Genomic DNA, 20,155 nt, shown 5'->3' on the forward strand with positions numbered 1-20,155 from the left:
GACTGCAAGGGATCCCACTGCTGAGCCTCAGAGAAAGCCTGGCAAGGGTATTTGGGTTTGAGGTAGATCAAAAAGTGATCTTGTGGTTAAAAAGGTTGGAGACCACTGATCTATACCAATATCTAAATTGTTGATGAAGATATTCAACAGAACCAATCCCAAAACAGACCCCTATGGGACCCCACTTGTTATGCCTTTCCAGCAGGATTATGAATCATTAATAACCATTCTCAGAGAGTAGTTATCCTGCCAGTTATGCATATGCTGACCATATGGCCCCCAAAATCTGGGACTGTCCCGAATTTTAATGTGCTGTTCCAGGTGCCCCACGTAGCTATGATTTGTCTCCCAAGACCTTCACCCCCACTTTGGGCAGGAGCAGGCAGGCTTAGGGGAAGAGAGTAGCCCCTGGCAGACACGGCGCCCATGGGAAGGGGCAGGAGGAAGCTGACGCTGGGGCCAGGTTTTTTGCGTCTCTTTTTGTGCCCTCCCTGGCAGGAACGCAGCTGTGAGCGAGGCTGGAAGGAGGGGCAGAGGGAACTTCCCCCAACATGGGCTGGGTGGAAGGAGGGGGAGAGGTTGGAGCGGGCCCAGAGCTCAGGTGTCACAACGCAGCACGGGTCCTAGGGGAGGAGAGACCGTCCTGCGGCTGTTTCCACTGCCTGGCAGCGAGATGCACCAATCGGCCGACCCAAGGGGACCCAGCCTGCCGCACGCCAGGCAGACCCACGATGGGAGCGGGGCCCGTGCGGGCAGCTTGGCCCTGAACCGCCCCCACCGGGCTGGAACGGCGCCAGCAGCTGGTCTGGAAGTTCGCGCCTTACCGAGCGGAGCATGCGCAGTCGCCGCTACCCTCACTCTGCGCGCAGAGGCTGGAACGCAAGCGGGGGGCGCGCGCGGAGCAGGGGAAGCCCGCACGTGACTCCACCCACCTGAGGGCAGAGCCCGCGGCCGCGCGTCCTGCCTTGTGTTGCTGCGAGTTCTCGGAAGTCACGTGAGTGCCGCCGCGGGCCGGGTCCCCGCCAGGAGCCGGCCGAGGAGCGGAGGTGACGGGGTAGGTTAATGTCTGGGCCAGGGGTGGGAGCTTGTGCGTTGGAGCAAACCTCGCTTGGCTGGCCGGGGGGGGGGGCGGTTTCAGATACCAGGGCACCTCCCCCCCATAATGTTAATGGCTCTCGTGGAGCGGGAGCGGGAGTGGGGGCGGGGGCTGCTTCTGCTTCCTTGTGTTTGAACCCTGGAGGTTGCCCAGCCAGCAGAGTTTGCAGAAGCCGCCACTGCAGCGACTTGACCGGCCGGATCTCCACCACCCCCATCTCGGCCTTGCAGGCAGGGAAACAGTTTCTTCTCCAGCCCAGGGTGGTGAAACTGCCCGAGGGAATCCGCTAGAGGCAGAAATCTGCCTTCTACAAGGCATAACTCCTTTTTACGCTACAGCGCTTGTGCGAAAAGGCAAGTGTGGATGCTCCAAATTGGAGGAACTAAGGAAGGCAGAGAGGTTCATAGGTGAGGGGGTTGGGGCTGAAGGTGCAGGGTCTGAGGGTATGTCTACACTACAAAGTTAATTTGAACTAACAGCCGTTAGTAATAGAAATGTAGCCGTGTTAGTCTGGTGTAGCTGAAGTAAAATGCAGGACTATGTAGCACTTTAAAGACTAACAAGATGGTTTATTAGATGATGAGCTTTCGTGGGCCAGACCCACTTCCTCAGATCATATAGTGGAAGAAAATAGTCACAACCATATATACCAAAGGATACAATTAAAAAAAATGAACACATATGAAAAGGACAAATCACATTTCAGAACAGAAGGGGGATGCCGAAGGGGGGGGGGAGGAGGAAGGAAGGTAAGTATCTGTGAGGTAATGAAATTATAGGTGGGGAAAGTTAGATGTCTGTGAGCTAATGGTATTAGAGGTGATAACTGGGGAAGCTATCCTGGTAATGGGTAAGATAGTTGGGGTCTTTGTTCAATCCGCCCCCCCCCCCCCGGAGAGTGTCGAATTTTAACATGAATGACAGTTCAGAGGATTCCCTTTCAAGTGCAGATGTAAAAGGTCTTTGTAGAAGAACGCAGGTGGTGAAGTCGTTGAGACAGTGTCCTTTCTGGTTGAAATGGCAAGAAATAGTTTTTTCTTTGTGATCTTGTCTGATATCTGTTTTGTGGGCATTAATCCTTTGGTGAAGTGTCTGAGACGTTTGTCCAATGTACATAGCAGACGGACACTTTCGGCACATGATAGCATAAATTATATTTCTGGATGCGCAGGAATATGTGTTCTTGATCTTATAACTCACTTGGTTAGGTCCAATAATGGTATCAGCAGAATGAATATGCGGACAAAGCTGGCAACAGGGTTTGTTGCAAGGGAAGGTACCAGGGTTGGTATTAGTATGGTATGTCCTGTGGTTGTTGGTAAGAATCATCTTGAGGTTAGGTGGTTGTCTATAGGAGACTATGGGTCTGTCTCCCAGAGCCTCTTGGAGTATGGTATCCTGTTCCAGTATAGGCTGTAATTTATTGATAATGTGTTGGACAGGTTTAAGTTGGGGGTTGTAGGTGATGACAAGTGGTGTTCTATTGTTGGTTTTCTTGGGTCTGTCTTGAAGTAGATGGTTTCTAGGTATTCGTCTGGCTCTTTCAATTTGCTTTTTTATTTCTCCGGGTGGGTAGTTGAGATTAGTTAGTTCAAATTAACTTTTATAGCGTCTATACATGCAAACCACTAGTTTGAACTTAATTCAAACCTCATTCTACGGTCCATCTAACCCAGTAGCCTGTCTGCCGACAGCGGCCAACACCAGGTACCCCAGAAGGGATGGACCAAAGACAATGACCAAGTGATTTGTCTCATGCCCTCCATCTCCAGCCTTCCACAAACAGAGGCCAGGGATAGCATTCCTATCCCCTGGCTAATAGCACTCCATGGACCCAACCTCCATGAATTTATCTAACTTCTCTTTAAACTTTGTTATAGTTCTAGCCTTCATAGCCTCCTGTGGCAAGGAGTTCCACAGGTTGACTGTGCTGTGTGAAGAAGAACTTTCGCTTATTAGTTTTAAACCTGCTGACCATTCATTTCATTTGGTGTCCTCTAGTTCCCATAATAGAAAGACTAATGAAGAACTTTTCTTTATTCACCCTCTCCACACCACTCATGATTTTATAGACCTCTATCATATCCCCCCCTCAGTCTCCTCTTTTTTAAGCTGAAAAGTCCCAGTCTCTTTAGCCTCTCTTCATATGGGACCTGTTCTAAATCCCTAATCATTGTAGTTGCCCTTTTCTGAACCCTTTCTAAGGCCAAAATATCTTTTTTGAGGTGAGGAGACCAAATCTGTACACAGTATTCAAGATGCACTAATTCGAATTAGCTTAGATCGAATTAACTAATTCGAATTAAGTTAGTTCAAATTAGCGCTGTAGTGTAGACATACCCTAAGAGTGTAAGTGTGCGGGGTCTGGGCAAAGCAGGGTAGGACAGGGGGCTGATTATCTGGGTCACCTCCTCAGAGGTGTGCAAACTGCTGTATATTAAGGATGTAAACACTGGCTAAAATGTAAGCATGTAACTGTTAAAAATTCTACCAATTACAGAGCTACATGCTCTGCAGACTAGGGATGTAAAGGACTAGTCGCTCCCCTTCCCCACTGCCTCTATTAGAGGCAGCAAGGGGGGGAGGAGAGGAAAGGAAGGGACTTAAAAGCAGCAGCGCCGCTTGGAGCCTGGGATCAGCTGGGGACTCCCCAGCTGACCCCGGGCTCCATGTGGCATTTCAAAGTGACAACGCTGCATGGAGCCTGGAATCAACTTCCCAGCTGACCCCGGGCTCTGTGCAGCATGCCAGCTTTGAAATGTAGAAGAGTCTCCAGCAGGGGCTCTTGTGCATTTCAAAGCAGAAGCACCTGCATGGAGTCTTGAGTCTGATTTGAATAAATTATTAAAAAGGAGCTTTGAGCAAATTAAAAAGCCCCCCTGCCGTGGCCCTGCCTGTACTGGGGCTTTGCCCTCTCTGTTGCGGAGTTTACCTGCAGCTCCTCTCCCCACCAACCCTGAGTTTGCCCCAGTACTGATCCTAACCCTGCCTACATCCGCTTCACCCCCACCCCTCGGCCAGTCAGTTTTCATCCCCCACCTCTCTTTAGCCCCTTAAAATGAAGTCAGCAAATACTTATACCTAGAGTGTGCAGGGCAAAGGGCAGGGGCTTCAGCAGAGTTACTGAGCGTACTCAGTGCCTTTAAATTCTCCCTAAGTAGCACAATCTCACAGGTAGCAGCTCTCCACATACCATAGGCCCTACCAACACACACCCCCTTCAGTTGTGCAGAATATCCTGACATTTGGCCAGCAAATTGCCCCAAGTTTCCTGGTTCCCCTGCCACTGGGCACTGCCCATGGGCTCTGGTGTCCCACAGCCCCACCCCCTGGCAGGCTGCACCCAGCCCCACTCGCTAAAGGCAGCGAGCAGAGTGAGCACAGGTCAGAGGGCCCCAGAGGGGCAGGAGGTGGCCATGCAGCCGGCAGCTGGAGAGAAGCAGCGGTGGCCTCACGCTGCTCATTGGAACACGTGGCTCGTTGGTCTCTTGGTTGCTGCCATTTGCCTCTGGGATATGCGGCTGGTTTGTTGCTGTATTGACCATTTAGCGGTTCCCTTCTCCCCTGGGGCCCACTCTGAGCCCCCAATGCCTGGAGCTGCAGTTCCTACCAAATCTGACAAGAGAGGAGAAAAGTCCACACCTCCAGGCTCCCACTGAACACGGCCTTTCCCCTCGCCAAAGTCCACTCACACCAATGAGAATATTTCCCTTCAGCACAGTCTATTTCAGGGCTAAGTGACATCATTTCTCCTTCTCTCTCCAGCAATGTGAGCGCCCTACTGGGACCCCACCTCAGCGTGCCAGGTGCTGAACGAATGCACACAGCAGAGGAAGAAGACCAATGTTGTGTTATGTGTCTCTCCTCATGTGTGGCTTCGTGTACATGTATCTCACTCAAGAAATTTAGGCCAGTCAATCATTACTACAGAGACTTCCGAAGGGTGCTGGACGACACCCAGAGCAATCTAGATTAATTTCTTTCAGACACTTTATTTTCTTTGTGCTCTAAATAACCAAGGTAAGTACAGGGAACTCTCCCAGAAATGGCATATTCAGAACTGAGTAATTGCATTTGACAGGTTCATACTGCATCAAGTTTAAAATAAAAAAAAATAATCCTAGCAGTGAGGGATCATTTACATCATGTGACAACGTTTTGTAAATTAGAACATGTGTATTTCTGTCTATATGTTAAACTGAGATCTCACAGGGGTAAGAAATTCTTACAGAAGAGGTCTCCGTCACCATTTGCTGCCCTGAGCCAGTGGTTCGGCAAGGGAAATGGGCAGAAAACTTGTGACAAGGCAGAATAAAATAGTCTATGAAAACAGGAGGAGATAATCTGCATGGACTACTTCCCATGAGTGGGGGGTTCCAGCTACCTTGTCTGGGCCCATCACTCACACAGGCCTGTAACTGGGGTCCTCCTCCACTTTGCCAGCTTGCCTCACCCCCGCTTTACAGTGTGTTGGGACCAGCTGAGTCTGCAGGGCAGAGGGTGCGTCTACACAACACCCTAAACTCAAAATAAGATACTCCATTTGTGCTCTTATTTCAATTGTATTTTAAAATAGCATACTTTGAAATTTGGCACTTCTACACAGCACCAAAATTTGAAATAATATGGTATTTCAAGACATCCCTTAACCCTTGTGGAGTGAGGTTTGCGGAGCTGCTAAAATAGCGCATCTGTTATTTTGAAAAATATTTCAAAATAACGGGTGGCTTTGTTAAGATGCCGGGTAGCTATTTTGGGATATGTCTGTTTACATGACAAAGGCGGGCAGTTGTAATTTCTGTCAGGGTCTCTTCCTTCTTGGGGCCTCTCTCCCTCCCCCCTTGATTAGTCCCCTCCACCTCCGTCATCTCAGCTCTGCTCTTCTGGCTGCTGTTCCTTCCCCACACCTGGCCACAGCAGCTAGCCCCGCATTGCATTTACACATCTTCTCCCTGCACGCCACATCTCAGCAGCTTCAAGTCCTCTGCCCCAGAAACCCTGCACCTTCTATTCCTGCCCCCCTAGCTTGCAACCTGCTGCCCCCACAGCCAGCTGACTCCACCCCAGCAGCCATCACCCCATACTGTCTCTGCACCCCACACTCCAGTAGCCTTCACCCCTTACTTCATTCTCTCCCCCTCTCCCAACTCACAGGCCTGAGGCTGGAGACTGGGAGGGAAAGGGGCGAAGGGAAGGCAGACCATGCCTTTGGCACTATCCCCATGGGAACATGCCTGGAGTCAGTGCTGGGAGGAAACAGTCTGAGCTGCAGGGATCACTGGCTACATCTACCCAGCAGCCCATATCCATGCACTGAAATTAATTAAATCCATCCCGGAGATGGATATAACAGGTTTAGTGAAGACCCACCAAACTGACTGCAGATCACTCTGCAGTTGCCCATGGTGCTCTATCCCAGCAGCGAGAGCAAAGGCAGTGACATAAGAGCATCTCCCACTGATCCCACATGGTGCAGCCCCTGTTGTAACATGAGCCAGGGCAGCTGGAACAGACAACCTCATTCCACCTTATTGAGATTCCCTCCCTCCTGGGCTGGGGCAGGGCAGATTGTCAGGGGAGCCACATTTGTACCCTCAGTGTTGTTACAGGGACTGAAATATGGGCGGAGCATCCCGGAGAAGATGTCAGTGAAGGTGAAGAGATGGGACCTGTCAGTCACATTGTAAAATGAGACCTTACCCGCCTGGTAGTCCAGGAAAATCCCCACCCGGCTGGGCCTGGTGCTCACAGGGATGGTAGTAGAAGGGGAGATGAGGGCCTTGTATTCCCCATCCCTCAGTGTGAGTCTCCAGTAGTCATCAGGTGTAAATGCTACCTTCCCCTTCCTGTGCACAGATTCCCTGCAAACCCCCATGTCCCAGGCAGTCTTGTCTCCCACCTCCACCTCCCAGTAACGCTTCCCACCTGCAAAGCCCTCGGCACCCAGCACACAGAGGCAAGTATCAAATCTCTCAGGCTTGTCAGGCCGATCTTGCCGCGTGTCCCCGTATCTTACACTTTTCCGATCCTCAGACAGGACGAGTTTGGGATGAGCCGTGTCTGGATCCAGAGTCACATTCACTGGGGAGAGTCACAAAGTCAGGGCCTGGGGTAGGGGGTGGGTCTCTGGGATCAGTGGGAAATTCACCTGCCTTCCCATTAATCACTGGTGTGGAGAGGGGAGTTGCCTGCAGGGAGTCTTGGGCCCTGTGCCTGTGAGGGGACTGAGCAGAGGAAGTGCAGAAGCAGTGAGGGGGGGTGGAAAGGTGTCAGTCAGAGCAGGGGGTGGAGGTGAAGGCACTAGGGCAATGGGGTGGGGCAAGAGGAGTGGGCATCAGGAAGACAGGGAGGGGCAGACTGTAGGGGGGAGGAGAGCAGTTGACTCCAATTCAGAAGAATGGAGCAGATCCCTGGGGGCACAATGCAGCCAGAGAAGAGGCAGGCACCAGGGTGCAAAGAGGTGTGAGGGAATTGGCAATCTCCAGTGGGGCGGAGGACTCAAGGGGGGAGAGAGGAGCTGGAGGCAGGGGAATGAGGAGTGGGGCAGGTGCCAAGAACCATGGGGAGAGTGAATGGGTGGGGACAGGGAACAGGAAGAGGCAGGAGCCTAGTGCAGAAGGGCTAGTTGGGGCAGGGGCAGCCACCAGTGGGTAGAGGAGGGGCAGGTGCCAGAATACTGAAGGGGTGGGGAGAGGAGCATGTGCAGGGGGCAGAATGGGTGATGGGAGGGGTTAGAACTCAGCATGGGAGGCAGGGCTGGTGCCAAAGGAAAGAGATGTGGTGTGTGTGTGTGTGTGTGTGTGTGTGTGTGTGTGTGTGTGAGGCATCATGACTAAGAGGGCAGAGAAGGGGCAGGCAGTGAGGCACAGAGAGCAGAGGCTTGCACCAGGGGACACTGTTGTGATGAGAGGGACAAATGCCAGTGAAGCAGAGGGGCAGGAGGAGGAGCTGGTCCTGGGGGCAGGAGAGAGTGCAGGGGACCCGGGGACAAAGAGGTGAGGGGGAGAGTGGGTGCCAGAGGGCAGACCCCCAAGGCCACGGAGAGGGAAAGGGCAGTCACAAAGGGAGAGATTTTGGAAAGTGGTCAAGGGCTGCACTTTTCTGTGGAGGAGGTGCAGGGTCTAGGATGGAGGTTGGGTGCAGAAGGGTGCATGGGTTAAGGGACTGAGGTGCAGGAGATGATGTGGGGTTGGAGAGGGAGTTTGGGTGAAGGAGGGGGATGTGACCTGGATCAGGGGATTGGGGAGCAGGAAAGGATTTTGGCTGGGGGAGGGGCTCTAGGCAGGGTTGCAGAGTCTGGGAGGGATCTGTATCCTGGGAGAAGGGGCAAAGGGGGTGCAGAGGGTGTGGATGCAGTGCCCGGGAGGGTATTTTTGTGCAGGGGAGGATTCTGACCTGGAGGAGGGAGGTAGAGGGGCTGGGAGGGAGCTGTGACCAGGGGCAGGGGACTGTAGAGGTTTGGATGGTGAGCTGGGGGAGGGAGTTGGGGTGCCAGAGGCAGGCTCTGGCTTGGAGGCACTTACCTAAGCCTGCAGTGCCTTGGGGGTGCTGCAGGCAGTTCTCCCCGCATGACTCTAAGGTCCAGGAGAGGGAAGAGACTTGCACTGCCCCTATCCTCCAGGCCAAGCTCTCAGCTCCTATTGGCTGATTGATTCTAGGAGCTGAGAGGGTCTGGGGTCAATTCCTATTGGCCAGTTGTCTCTGGCCAATAGGAGCTGAGGATTGGGCTTGGGGGTGGAGAGATCTCACAGTTATCCCCGTCCCACAGAGCAGAGCACCACAGGTACTGGGTTTTAAATCAGGCAACTGAGGGTCCCGGCAGGATGGTCTGCAGGCCAGATCTGGTGGCTTGGTGGGCCGGATCCAGCCCCTGGGATGTATTTAGCCCAGCCCTGGGTTAGAGAGTGGTGTGAAGGGGGCAGAATTTGGGGGGACACTAAAGGGAAGGTGGCTGAGGAGGGAGGTGAGGAAAGGAGCAGGGGCAAAGTGGGGGAGACCCATATGCCAGCAGGACAGTGGTGAGGTGTGGGATGGGGAAGTCACTGGGGACAAATGGAGAGCCAAGGGAATGTGTGGGCATCAGTGGGTGGGAGGGCATTTAGGTGCAGGTCAACGTGGGTGGGTGGGTGGGGGCTAATGAGGGCTGGTCCTTTAAGTGGAGCCAGTGCTCAGCCTACTTGTGACAGGCTCCTGTAAGGGAGAACCAGCCCAGCCAGTCCCACCTGCCTGGAGCCTGGGACTAGAGAGGGAGTTCACAAGGGCATGTGCAATGCACACTAAGTAGCAAAGTCCTACAGAAAATAGTTTCTGAAATTACACAGCTGAGGCTCAGACAGTGACAGAGCCATACTCAGCAAATCACTGACCAGCCTCACGCTGAGCAGATGAGGGGTCCGTAGGGCTCAGCTTGCTCCCCAGTAACACACGGCCCAGGGCAGGACACAGCAGCCAGACCAGCCTCTCCCTAGCCCAGAGAGCTCGGCTGGCCAGGGGCTGTGGCAGTGCTGAGCAGGGGCCACCCAGTGACTAGAGAAAGCCACAGACAGGGCCATCCCTATCAATCCCCAGTGAGGGAAGCCAGGCCTTCCTAAAGGCAGGCAATGGTGGAAAGTAGAGCAAGGTCACTGGGGAAGGGAGGAGGGAAAGAAGTGCTACTGCCCTCAAACTCACCAGTGATGGGAAGCAGACTGATGAAACTGGGAGCCAATGGAGTGGAGTGGTCTATCTCCATGTTGCTCCATTTCCTGCCACTACTGATGGGAAGGGGTCCCTGACTCTTGGTGCAAGTGCCTGACCCCCCCCACTAAACCTCCAGGCTGTAACACTCAGGAGACAGGTCTTGGGGCAAGGACTGGGATGAGGTGGGATGGAGCAGAGGAGTTGTGCCAAGCCCTGCACCCCCTTATGAATGGTCTTGCTGTGCACAGACCGGGGAAGACTGGCTGGGAGATGGAGCTGGACACCTGTGCTGGTACACAAGCCTAATGTGGTGATTCAGGATTTGTGGTGCCCTAAACAGCTGCACATGGTGTCTATTTGTAGGGATGGCCCACATCATCCGTTACTAGGGTTGCCAGGTATTTTCAGAAAAAATACAGAAAAAAAAAAGACCCCGAGTTGTTTAGCAAGAAGCCCCCCAAACTTCCCTCCCCCCCAAAGAAATCAGTGTCGTCTTTTGAAAAACATGTGGTGAGGCTTTTTAGCCCTAACAGGCTGCCCACCATCTTTCCTCCCTGTGCGGGGCCAGATACTTCCTGTGTGGAACCCAGTAAGCACCCAGGATTTTTGCCTCCTGGCCGGGGTGGGGGGGAAATCAGAAAATAGCCGACATTTTAGGTGTCCAGTATTTTCTGAATTTTACCACCTGACAGGAGGTGAAAATCCCAGATCGTCCGGGTCAGTACCAGACACCTGTCAACCCTACCCCTTACTAGTATGTGCAGCAGCTCCCAGTACAATGGCCTAGTCCAGGCATCCCAGCACCTGGTCAGTGACATTGACCCAGCCAGGGAGGGCCAATGTGATGGGACTAGGTCAGATCCCCAGCAAGTGCCAGCAGCTGGGTGTGAGCAGTAGGCAAACTCCCCAGCACTGAGCGCATCAGCCTCCAGCTACCGCCCAGCTCCCAGCCTGCCAGCCAGGTCCCTGTATGTCCTGGGGCCCAAGGCTCCACCCCAAGCCCCCGACACAAAACAGCTCAATGTCCCAGGGGCTCCCACTCACCTGCAAATCTGTTCAGAGCTTCCCTCATATCAAGACAAATTTTATACATGTGCTTCAAGTCAGTGCAAACGGCTTCTGGTTCCTGGAGTTTGCTAATTTCACTCCTATGAAGAAAACATCCCAGCATCACTCGGCTGCTCTGTGCACACCTCCCTGCAGAGCTGCTACTAAGTAGGTCAGAGCAATGGGCACTGGACACGTACCTGCTCAATGTGGCCTTCACATCCTGGAAAGAGAAAGAGAATCCATGTTCTGAATTACAGCCATGTGCAAAACCCGTGAATTTCCAGTCTGTACTTTCATCCAGAAAGGGTTCATCTAGACTACATAGCTCCGTCAATGGAGCCATGTAAAGTAGTTTATTCGGCATAGTCAAAGAAGCAGGGATTTAAATAATCCCCGCTTCATTAAAATAAAAATGGCCACCGGGCTGTGCCACCAATCAGCTGATCCAGCACAGCATGGCAGTCTAGATATGGCAAGGTCAAGGCATACTGGAGCGGTCAACAAAGGCTTGCAGTGTCTAGACCGCTTCGAGGTGCCTGATCAGCTGATTGTCAGCACAGTGCGGCGGCCATTTTTTTTAAATGAAGCAGGGATTATTTAAATCCCCGCTTCTTTGACTCTGCCGAGTAAACTAGTTTACATGGCTCCGTTGATGGAGCCATGTAGTCTTGATGCACCCAAAGTGACTCATCCTTACTGGGCTTAACTGTGGTTAAAATCTCGTAAGGCATTTTGCTTTCCAATGGTTCATTTTATGCAGGTGAAACAGTAATTCCGTTGCACTATTCTCCCCTTGGGATCATGTCCCAACATTGCACATCTTGGAATGGCTGTTTGTAAAGCATGTTGGGCCCCATGCTCTCGAGTCAGAGGAGGGAAGGGTTTAGCTCGGTATCATTTTATATCAACCATTTAATTGTCCAGGGCCTCCCTTGAGCTCCGTGACCAGAATCCCTCTCCCACAGGAACTGTAACGTTTGGAACTGATGGAGCCCTTGGCATGAGGTTCTGTTTGTCAGTAACCCACGGAACATGCTGAGCTGTGATTCTGGCTGGGTGCAGCGTTTTGATGCCGTCTCACCTTCAGCAGCTCCACAGCTGGCTGCTGACACTTCCCCTTGATCTCTGTGATCAGCTGCTGCAGAGATGCACTTTGCTGGGAGAGTTTGGTGACATTTTCCTGGAGCCTCTGCAGAGTCTCCCTCTCTTCCTCCACCAGCCTCTGCAGAAGCAGCTGCTCCTCCTCCTTCAGCAGCGTGTGCAGCTTGTTAAATTCACCTGCAATCACCTCCCGCTTCTCCTGCACTTTCCTCTGGAGAAAGGAAAAGACAGAGGAAACCACAGGCCAGATGCTGAGTTACAGATGAGGCCTCTGCCCATGAAGCAGGAAAGGTTAGATCAGTGTCAAGTTTGTAAGGAGTGTTACTACTTCAAAGGGTACCATAAAGGGTTTGTTTTTTAGTCAGAGCTAATAGAGCCAGTTCCATAGCAGGGTTGTCCAGGGGACTTTGTAAGACTGCAGCCTGTTTTTGTAGGTGGCATTAGATAGAACGGGAGAGATGTACAGGGGACTGCAGAGGGTGTCTGTGGGAGGGATTTGGGTGCCCCTATGAGAGCACAAGGGCCAGGATGCTGCTGGGCTGAGGTCCCCACCAGAGACATATCCTGATGCTGCTGGCACCAGGCCCGTGTCATAGGGCAAGCACCCAGAACAGGTTCACAGCCACGTCCTGGAGCTTCATGGCCTTTCAGCCCTGGGAGTGCTGCTGGGGGGGAAGGCTCAGGGAGAGAAACCCAGACACCCACCTGCCACTCTGTGGTTTTATTCTCCTCTTTAGATGTCAGCACCTGGGCCTTTGTCAGCTCCTTCTTGAGTGGGCCCAGGGCCCTCTGGAGTTTCTCCTGAAGGGCATCATGGGAGACAAACAGCTGTTATCTGCCTGTCCAGCAGGCGGGGAGCGCTGTACACACCGGCCTTCCACACACACGCTCAGGACCCAGCCTGGAAGGAGGCAGCCGCTCGGCTCTGCCAGCCCCAAAGACACCATGGGAGCAGAGATGCCCGGCTCTGAGCAGGAGCTCTGCCTCCTGCAGCCACTCAGGGCAACTCCGTCCCGGTGTGTCAGCTGAGGTACCATGTCCCTGCGCACAGGCCAGAGGAGAAGTGGCTGAACGGTCCCTTCAGCCAGTGACAGCAAGAACCCAGCACCATCCCTAGGGGACTGTGGGATCGGGGACACCTTCCCTCTGCCCGAGGCTCTGCCCAACCTCTTCTCACCCCTTCCCCCAAACTCTGCCTCTCCTCCACTCCGCCTTTTCCTGCCCTTCCTCCACCCCCTTACACCGCTTCCTGCAAGCCTTTTCCCTCAAGCAACATGACCCAGGGATTACTGGGGAGCCTGGTGCTGGCAGCAGGTTTTGGGGCCCCCTGAGCCCGCCATGGCAGTGCAAAGTAGAGCAACCCGGCCCAACCCGCTACACTCCCGAGGTGCTTCCTGACACTGCAGTGACATGGAGTAACCCAGCTGGGAGATGGCAGAGTGGAGCAGGCTGCTGGGTCACATTGCTTTCCCTAGCTCATGCCATCACTGCTGGAGGGAGTGGGGGCAGACCCAATTCCTCTTACCAGTGCCAGGCCCCCAAGTCATCCTGCAGCCCCCTCAAGCCCCTTTCTCAGCCCCATCCACAGATCTCCCCATTTCACTCTTTTCACAGAGCCCTCAAGCTCTCTCCTGTCCCTGCCCAGGGGCCCAGGCCGCAGCTTCTCACACCCCGGCGGTGCTGCTGCAGGGACACCCTGAGCCACGGGGCCAGCAGGGGCTGGTGAGAGACAGGAGGAGAAGCAGCCTTTGCATCCAGCAAAACAGCTTCCTAACTGAGCAGGGATCAGCCTGGGGAGAGGGCAGAGGGACCAGGGTCACAGGACTTTGAAGCTACACCCACAAAAAAAACCCTCCACCCATGTGAGTCACCAAAAGGACACAGCAGGGCCTGTTCACAGGTACAATGTTCAGGGCAGGCTGGTGTTGCTGATTCGTTTCAAGTAGCTCCTTGAGCCTGGCTCCCTGGTTATATCTACACTATACAGTTTTTTTTGGAAAAACGGCCATTTTTTCTGAAATATCACTTACGTCCACACTGCAATCATGTTCTTTTGAAAGAAAATTGAAAGTCAGGGTTTTCTGACATTGGTAATCCTCATTCTATGGTAAAAGCCTTTTTCCGAAAGTGCTGTTTCAGAAAAAGACGTGTGTGTACGGGGAAGAGGGAGCTCTTCTGAGAAAAGAGGAAAAAGCACAGGTACCCTGGTGGCCACTCCATCCAAAGCAATCAGCTTACATGTGAGAGAGCATCCATTCAGTGTGGATGCTATCTTTCAAAAAAGCAGATCGCTTTTTCGATGCGCTTTGGCAGTGTGGATGCGCTCTTTTGGAAGAAGTTTTTTTTGGAAGACCTCTGCTGTAAAAGCTTCTTCTGAAAGAGCCCTGCAGTCTAGGCATAGTCCCTATGTGGGCTTTGCTGGGCTGTCTGGTTGGGCCCTTCTTCACCGGGGAAAAAATAAGGGCTGGTATCTTCCCTCCAGCACTCTCCTGTGGCACAAGGAGGCAGCATCACTGGCAGGAAATGGGGCTGGGCTTCTCTGCTCTCACATGGAGAATGGGATGAACAATGTTGATATTTAAATGATCATCCCTGGGCACCTGAGCACACCCTCACTGTAGGTCTGGGGCAGGTCTCACCTCTCAGAGCTGCTGTGCCCAGTTCCCTGCATCCCCACACATGAGTCAGGGTCCCAGGTTTTCTTCACAACCAGAGCATCAGGAGACCCAGGTTAACACGAAGTGAAAGCTGGGATCCTAGAGAACAAGTGTCATGGAGATGTGCCTGCCCAGCCTGGCTGTTTCTGAGCCCTGTTAGCACAGAGGCTGGGGCCTTGTTTTAACCTAAAATTTAGGATGCCCATGTTACTTGGCTGCACAGCTCAAGCATCTGTAGTGTAGACACGGCCTGGGAGATCTTGGGGCAGAGGAGTAGCTCATTGGGTGAGGGACTTGGAGCAGAAATTTGGGACAGTTCAGACTAAACTGAGACAGTCAGTGAGTCTGGTCCCTGGGGGAGTTCAGGCCATTTCCCGCCCTCCCTACTGCAGCCCCTAGTAGGCCCAACATTAGCCCATGCTCTCTCCACTCTTCTGGGGGTGACAGTAGGGAACCTCAGCAACATCTCGTCCCCAGCCTCCCACTCTCCAGTACAGATGCAGCCCCACCCAGAGAGGGGATCAGAACACTGATGTTTTCCTTAATTGGGATACCAGAGCCGTGTCGTCCCATTGGCGCTGCCCAAACTGAATCACGTTAGAGCACAGACAACCATGATACTGTGGTGTGTATACATGGTGCACCTATGTTGTATGGCAACCCACATCTTACTAACTATGCGTGGACGAATGGTTGCAGGAGTTAGTGTTGGTGGGGCAGGGCTGCTAGACAGGAAAGAGCTGATGGACTCAAAAGAACAGGATATGGAGAGAGAAAGGAGATCAGGCTGCAGATATCAGCTGAGGGTTTCTGTGCCACTAATGTTCAGGGATGTATTAAAGTCCTGATTGTCCTGGGCTGTGTCTACATTGGCATCCCTTTCAGGAAAAGGGATGCTAATGAGACACTTTGGAATTGCAAATCCGTGGGGGATTTAAATATCCCCCACAGCATTTGCATTTACATGGCTGCCGCTTTTTTCCGGCTTGGGGTTTTTGCCGGAGAAAAGCCCCAGTGTAGATGCGATTTTCCAGAAAATAAGCCCTTTTCCGGAAGATCCCTTATTCCTACTTGAAAGGGCTTATTTTCCGGAAAATCGCATCTACACTGGCGCTTTTCCAGAAAGGGATGCCAATGTAGACACAGCCCTGGTGTGTAAGCAGGGTTGAAATGAGCTCTCCCCTGACAGCTAGCTGGGGAGGGGGAATGGATTCAGAAGCTAGCTGGGGAGAGGGAAAGGATTCAGAACCAAGCTGTATCTACATCAACACCTATTCTGCCTAGGTGGACATAGGGTTGCCAGGTGTCTGGTATTGACTTGGACAGTCCAGTATTTTTGCTTCCTGTCTGGTAAAAACATTCAGAAAATTCCGGGCAATTAAAATGTCCGGTATTTTCTGATTTTTTTCCCCTGCCATTAGATGAAAATACTGGACACCTGGCAGCCCTACGACACACTCAGCAACCAGTCCCAGCCCCCAGGTGCCCACCCGGACCCCCCACTGTTTTCCCTCCCACCCCCCACTTACTGGGTTCCAAAGGGTAGCGGTCTTATGGCTGGAGCAGAAAAACAAGATGGCAAATTGTGTATCTTATTTATACTGTGTTTTGAAATAGTGTATGTCAAAATTTGGTGCATCCACACAGCGCCAAATTTTGAAATAACGCACTGTTTTGAGATGTGCTATTTTGGTTGCCTTGAATCCTTGTGGAGTGAGGGTTACCAGGATGCTGAAATAGCCTGTCCATTATTTTGAAAAACATTTTGAAAAAATGGGTGGCTTGTTAAGCACGGGGTAGCTATTTCAGGATACTTCTGGCATCCCGAAGTAGCCATGCTGTATAGACGTACCCCTAGAGACTAACAAAAATATAAGTAGTATCATGAGCTTTCATGGGCACAGTCTACTGGAGTGCAGGGGTAGTGACAAGTTGTCATCAGGGTTGTTGTTTTTAGTGTGTGTGTGTGTGTGTGTGTGTGTGTGTAAAGGGGAACAGAACTGTGCTAAGCCTGTCCTGAGTGGAGGGGGTCACCCTCACCCCAGAGTTTTAGGCATGATGTAACTTGCTCCTCCCTGCTCCACAGGGAGTTTGTTTTGCTAAGAGCTCCCTGGAGCTGATCTCACTTCTGGGACGGCATTTCCATCCAGCCTGCTTCAGCAAGGACGTTCCCCTCTCCCACCCAAGAGCTGACAGTCACTAATAGCAGGCCAGGAGCAGAGCTAAGGTTGGGCACCCTGGGGAAAGGAGGAAACCCACACTGATTTTACACTGAGGCTAGGTCTAGACTACGGGGCTTTATCAGAAAAAGCTACGCAAATTGCGCTCTGCACTTTATGTAGCTTTTTCCGATACTTTTGTCGGAAAAGCCTCTTCTGACATTTGGCCTGTTTAGACTGGGCCAAATGGTGGGGAAAAGCCCTCTTTCGGAAGCCCCCTTCTTCCTCGTGGAAGGAGTAATACAGGGGCTTCCGATAGAGCATGTTTGCACTTCCACAAGAAAAGCAGAAGTGCAAACACAGTCCCTAGATGCGGCCTCAGGCTCTGCACTTGTGTAACCACCACTGGGGGGGGGGGGATTTGAACCTAGGACCTCTGAAGCTTAGTATAAGAGCCTCTATTTCTGGAACTAAAAGCTACTGGGGTCACAGCCATGGCTGTAGAGGTCTCTTGTTCTTATCTGCTGCTGTAAGTGGTCTAAGTGCCATGGCATTGGTCAGTGAACCACACTAGGGCCGTGGGTTACACTTGCGAGAGAGGAAGTGCTGCCTGTTAGAGGTACCCAGGGTGGGGTGTAATTTTCCCAGGTTATTGGATGAGGACTCGAGTCGGTTTTGTATTGTATTGTTGAAAGGGAACCCCCCAGATATTGAGCTTGGCTCTTCTTGCCACCCCTCCCCCAGCAGGCAGGCCACAAGTGCACAGAAAGCAGCCAGCCCTGTTCTCTCTGTCAGGGTGTGTAGATTTCCAGTGTCAGAGCAAAAAAAGTCCAGATCTTTTCTTACGGCCCCTTTCATTTAGCTGCCTCCCTTAGAGCAGCCAGCTGTGCACAGTTGTCCGTATATTGGGAAGGAGATAAACCTGGGGCCTGCAGGGCTTTAATTAGGCAAAGTCAGCAGTGTCTCCTACCTTGTACTCCTGGGCAGCCTCCTCGATGGGCACCACCATGTGGGCACGGTGCACCCGGGACCTGTCGCACACCAAACAGATGGGGGTTTGATCCTCCTCACAGAAGAGTTTGAGATGTTCCTGGTGTCTCTCACACAGGCCCTCCATTTGCCTTTTCCCTGGCTTCTGTACGATGTTGTTCAGCTGGGAGTTGGTTTTTAACCACTCTTTCTGGAACAGGGCCCTACACTGGGGACAGGTCGGGTGTGTCCCTCTTCCCCGTTGCTCACAGTGCTGGGTGAGGCAAGCTCTGCAGAAGTTGTGCCCACAAGCTAGAATCACCGTCTCTGTCAGATTCCCTAGGCAGATGAAGCAAGTGGATTCTTGTTATTCCCCTGCTGTAGCTGCAGAGACCATGACGGTCAGGTTCTCTCTGCCCTTTACCCTGCTAGCTGCTGGCTTGTGCTGACAAAGATAAAGGAGGAACCAGGAAGGAGAGGAATGAAAACATGAAAGTGAAACTGAAAAGTGGGGGCAGGACAGAGAAATGGGGGAAGGAAACAGAACAGGATTGGAGGGAGATTGAAGGAAGGGATGGGGGAACAAGGGAAATAGAGAGAAGGGGAAGAATAGGATCACATCTGGTCAGTATTGCTGCAAGTTTGGAAGGGACAGCATATCCCCTGCTCCCCAGGAAGCTTTGTGTCTTTAATTCACTGATACTGAGGACAGAAGCCCTGCAGCTATGCCGACCATGCATCCTGAATTTTCTGGGACAGTCCCAAATTTAAATGCTCTGTCCCAGTGTCCCCACCAAATAGTGAAATGTCCCAGAAAGCCCCACCGGACATTTCACTACTTGATGAGGACACCAGCTTTCAGGGAAGAAGCGACTGAGAAATGGATCCCTGCCATTGCTCCTTGCACAGTGCAACAGTCTTCTTCCCCTGCTTAGCAGAGTGTGTAGGCAGCTCCATTGGAGTGTCTCATTAGCATCCCTTTTATGGAAAAGGGTGCCAATGTAGACACAGCCTTATGATTTTGGGAAGAAGTTAGTTTAGCAGGCTTCTGATGTAATTAAAAGGTAACTTGCTATTTTTTGAGTTTTGGACAGCTGTTCTTCATATTGTGTTTTGGCCTTCCTAATTATGTTTTTATACTTCATTTGCCAGAGTTTGGGCTCCTTTCTATTTTTCTCACTAGGATTTAACTTCCACTTTTAAAATTATTCCTTTTTATAGCTCACAGCTTGATTCTTTTACTTTGTCGTTAAGCCACAACCAAGTAAAAGGGGCACATTTTTGGTTCGTGTTTTGAAATTTGGGTGTATAATTAAGTTGAGCCTCTACTGTGGTGTCTGAAAAGTTTTCATGCAACTCGCAGGGATGTTACTTTTGGCATTGCACCTTTTAATTTCTATTTAGAATATAAAATCTGTAGGTTTATTCATGAAAAGAAAAGGTTTAGAGTAGAAATATAAAAGAACTCACATTACCTCCATCAATCACTAAGGGTATGTCTACACTAGAAAGTTAGTTCGAACTAACGGACGTTAGTTCGAACTAACTTTCCTATGCGCTACACTAGCGCTCCGCTAGTTCGAATTTGAATCGAACTAGCGGAGCGCTTAGTTCGAACTAGGTAAACCTCATTTTACGAGGACTAACGCCTAGTTCGAACTAGCTAGTTCGAACTAAGGGCTGTGTAGCCCTTTAGTTCGAACTAGTGGGAGGCTAGCCCTCCCCAGGTTTCCCTGGTGGCCACTCTGGCCAACACCAGGGAAACTCTATGCCCCCCTCCCGGCCCCGGACCTCTTAAAGGGGCACGGGCTGGCTACGGTGCCCGTGCCAGGTGCAAGCCTGCCAGCACCCAGCTAGCAGACCCTGCACCTGGCACGGCACAGAGCCACCCACCCGATGCCCCCCAGCCCACCCCCTCTTGCCGGGACCAGGCTGGCGGCTCCCGGGAGCTTGCCCTGGACCGCAAGAGGCGGGCACCTTCCTGGGCTAGTGCGGACATCGTGGACCTTGTCCACGATCTCCGCACTAGGCACAGGAAAGTGGCCGTCTAGGGCAGGAGAGCTGCCAGCCTGGCCACCCAGGACCAGGTGTGCATGAAAATCAAGGGGGTCCACTGAGACCCCCGACACTGAGCCCTGAGCTTACAATGGCCGTCCTGGGTCAGACCAAAGGTCCATCTAGCCCAGTAGCCTGTCTGCCCACAGCGGCCAACCCTAGGGACCCTGGAGGGGATGGACCGAAGACAATGACCAAGCCATTTGTCTCGTGCCATCCCTCTCCAGCCTTCCACAAACTTTGGGCAGGGACACCACTCCTACCCTCTGGCTAATAGGACTCCATGGACCCAACCTCCATGACTTGATCTCACTTCCCTTTAAACTCTGTTCTAGTTGTAGCCTTCACAGCCTCCTGCAGCAAGGAGTTCCACAGGTTAACTATTTGCT

The 20,155-nt window shown here is 52.2% G+C and overlaps 1 protein-coding gene across 2 annotated transcripts; it reads right to left on the reverse strand.

Annotated features, from left to right (window-relative positions):
* Window positions 1-1,831: 1,831 nt before the first annotated feature.
* On the reverse strand, window positions 1,832-18,302 carry LOC106732943 (E3 ubiquitin-protein ligase TRIM39-like). Of its 2 annotated transcripts, none has more exons than XM_075913206.2 (5): window positions 17,713-18,302; window positions 12,632-12,727; window positions 11,907-12,137; window positions 10,820-11,045; window positions 1,832-7,177 (listed from the first exon to the last, which is right to left on the reverse strand). In XM_075913206.2, the coding sequence occupies exons 1-5, from the start codon at window positions 17,857-17,859 to the stop codon at window positions 6,615-6,617; spliced, it is 1,263 nt and encodes a 420-aa protein (XP_075769321.2). In that variant the 5' UTR covers window positions 17,860-18,302; the 3' UTR covers window positions 1,832-6,614. The 2 variants fall into 2 exon arrangements, with proteins under 2 accessions (XP_075769321.2, XP_089627280.1); XM_089771154.1 differs by lacking the exon at window positions 1,832-7,177 and having other exon boundaries at window positions 9,097-10,923; window positions 11,023-11,045.
* Window positions 18,303-20,155: the final 1,853 nt, after the last annotated feature.

Source organism: Pelodiscus sinensis, chromosome 19 (genome assembly GCF_052426305.1).
Source record: "Pelodiscus sinensis isolate ZL-2025 chromosome 19, ASM5242630v1, whole genome shotgun sequence".
Taxonomy (NCBI): Eukaryota; Metazoa; Chordata; order Testudines; family Trionychidae; genus Pelodiscus; species Pelodiscus sinensis.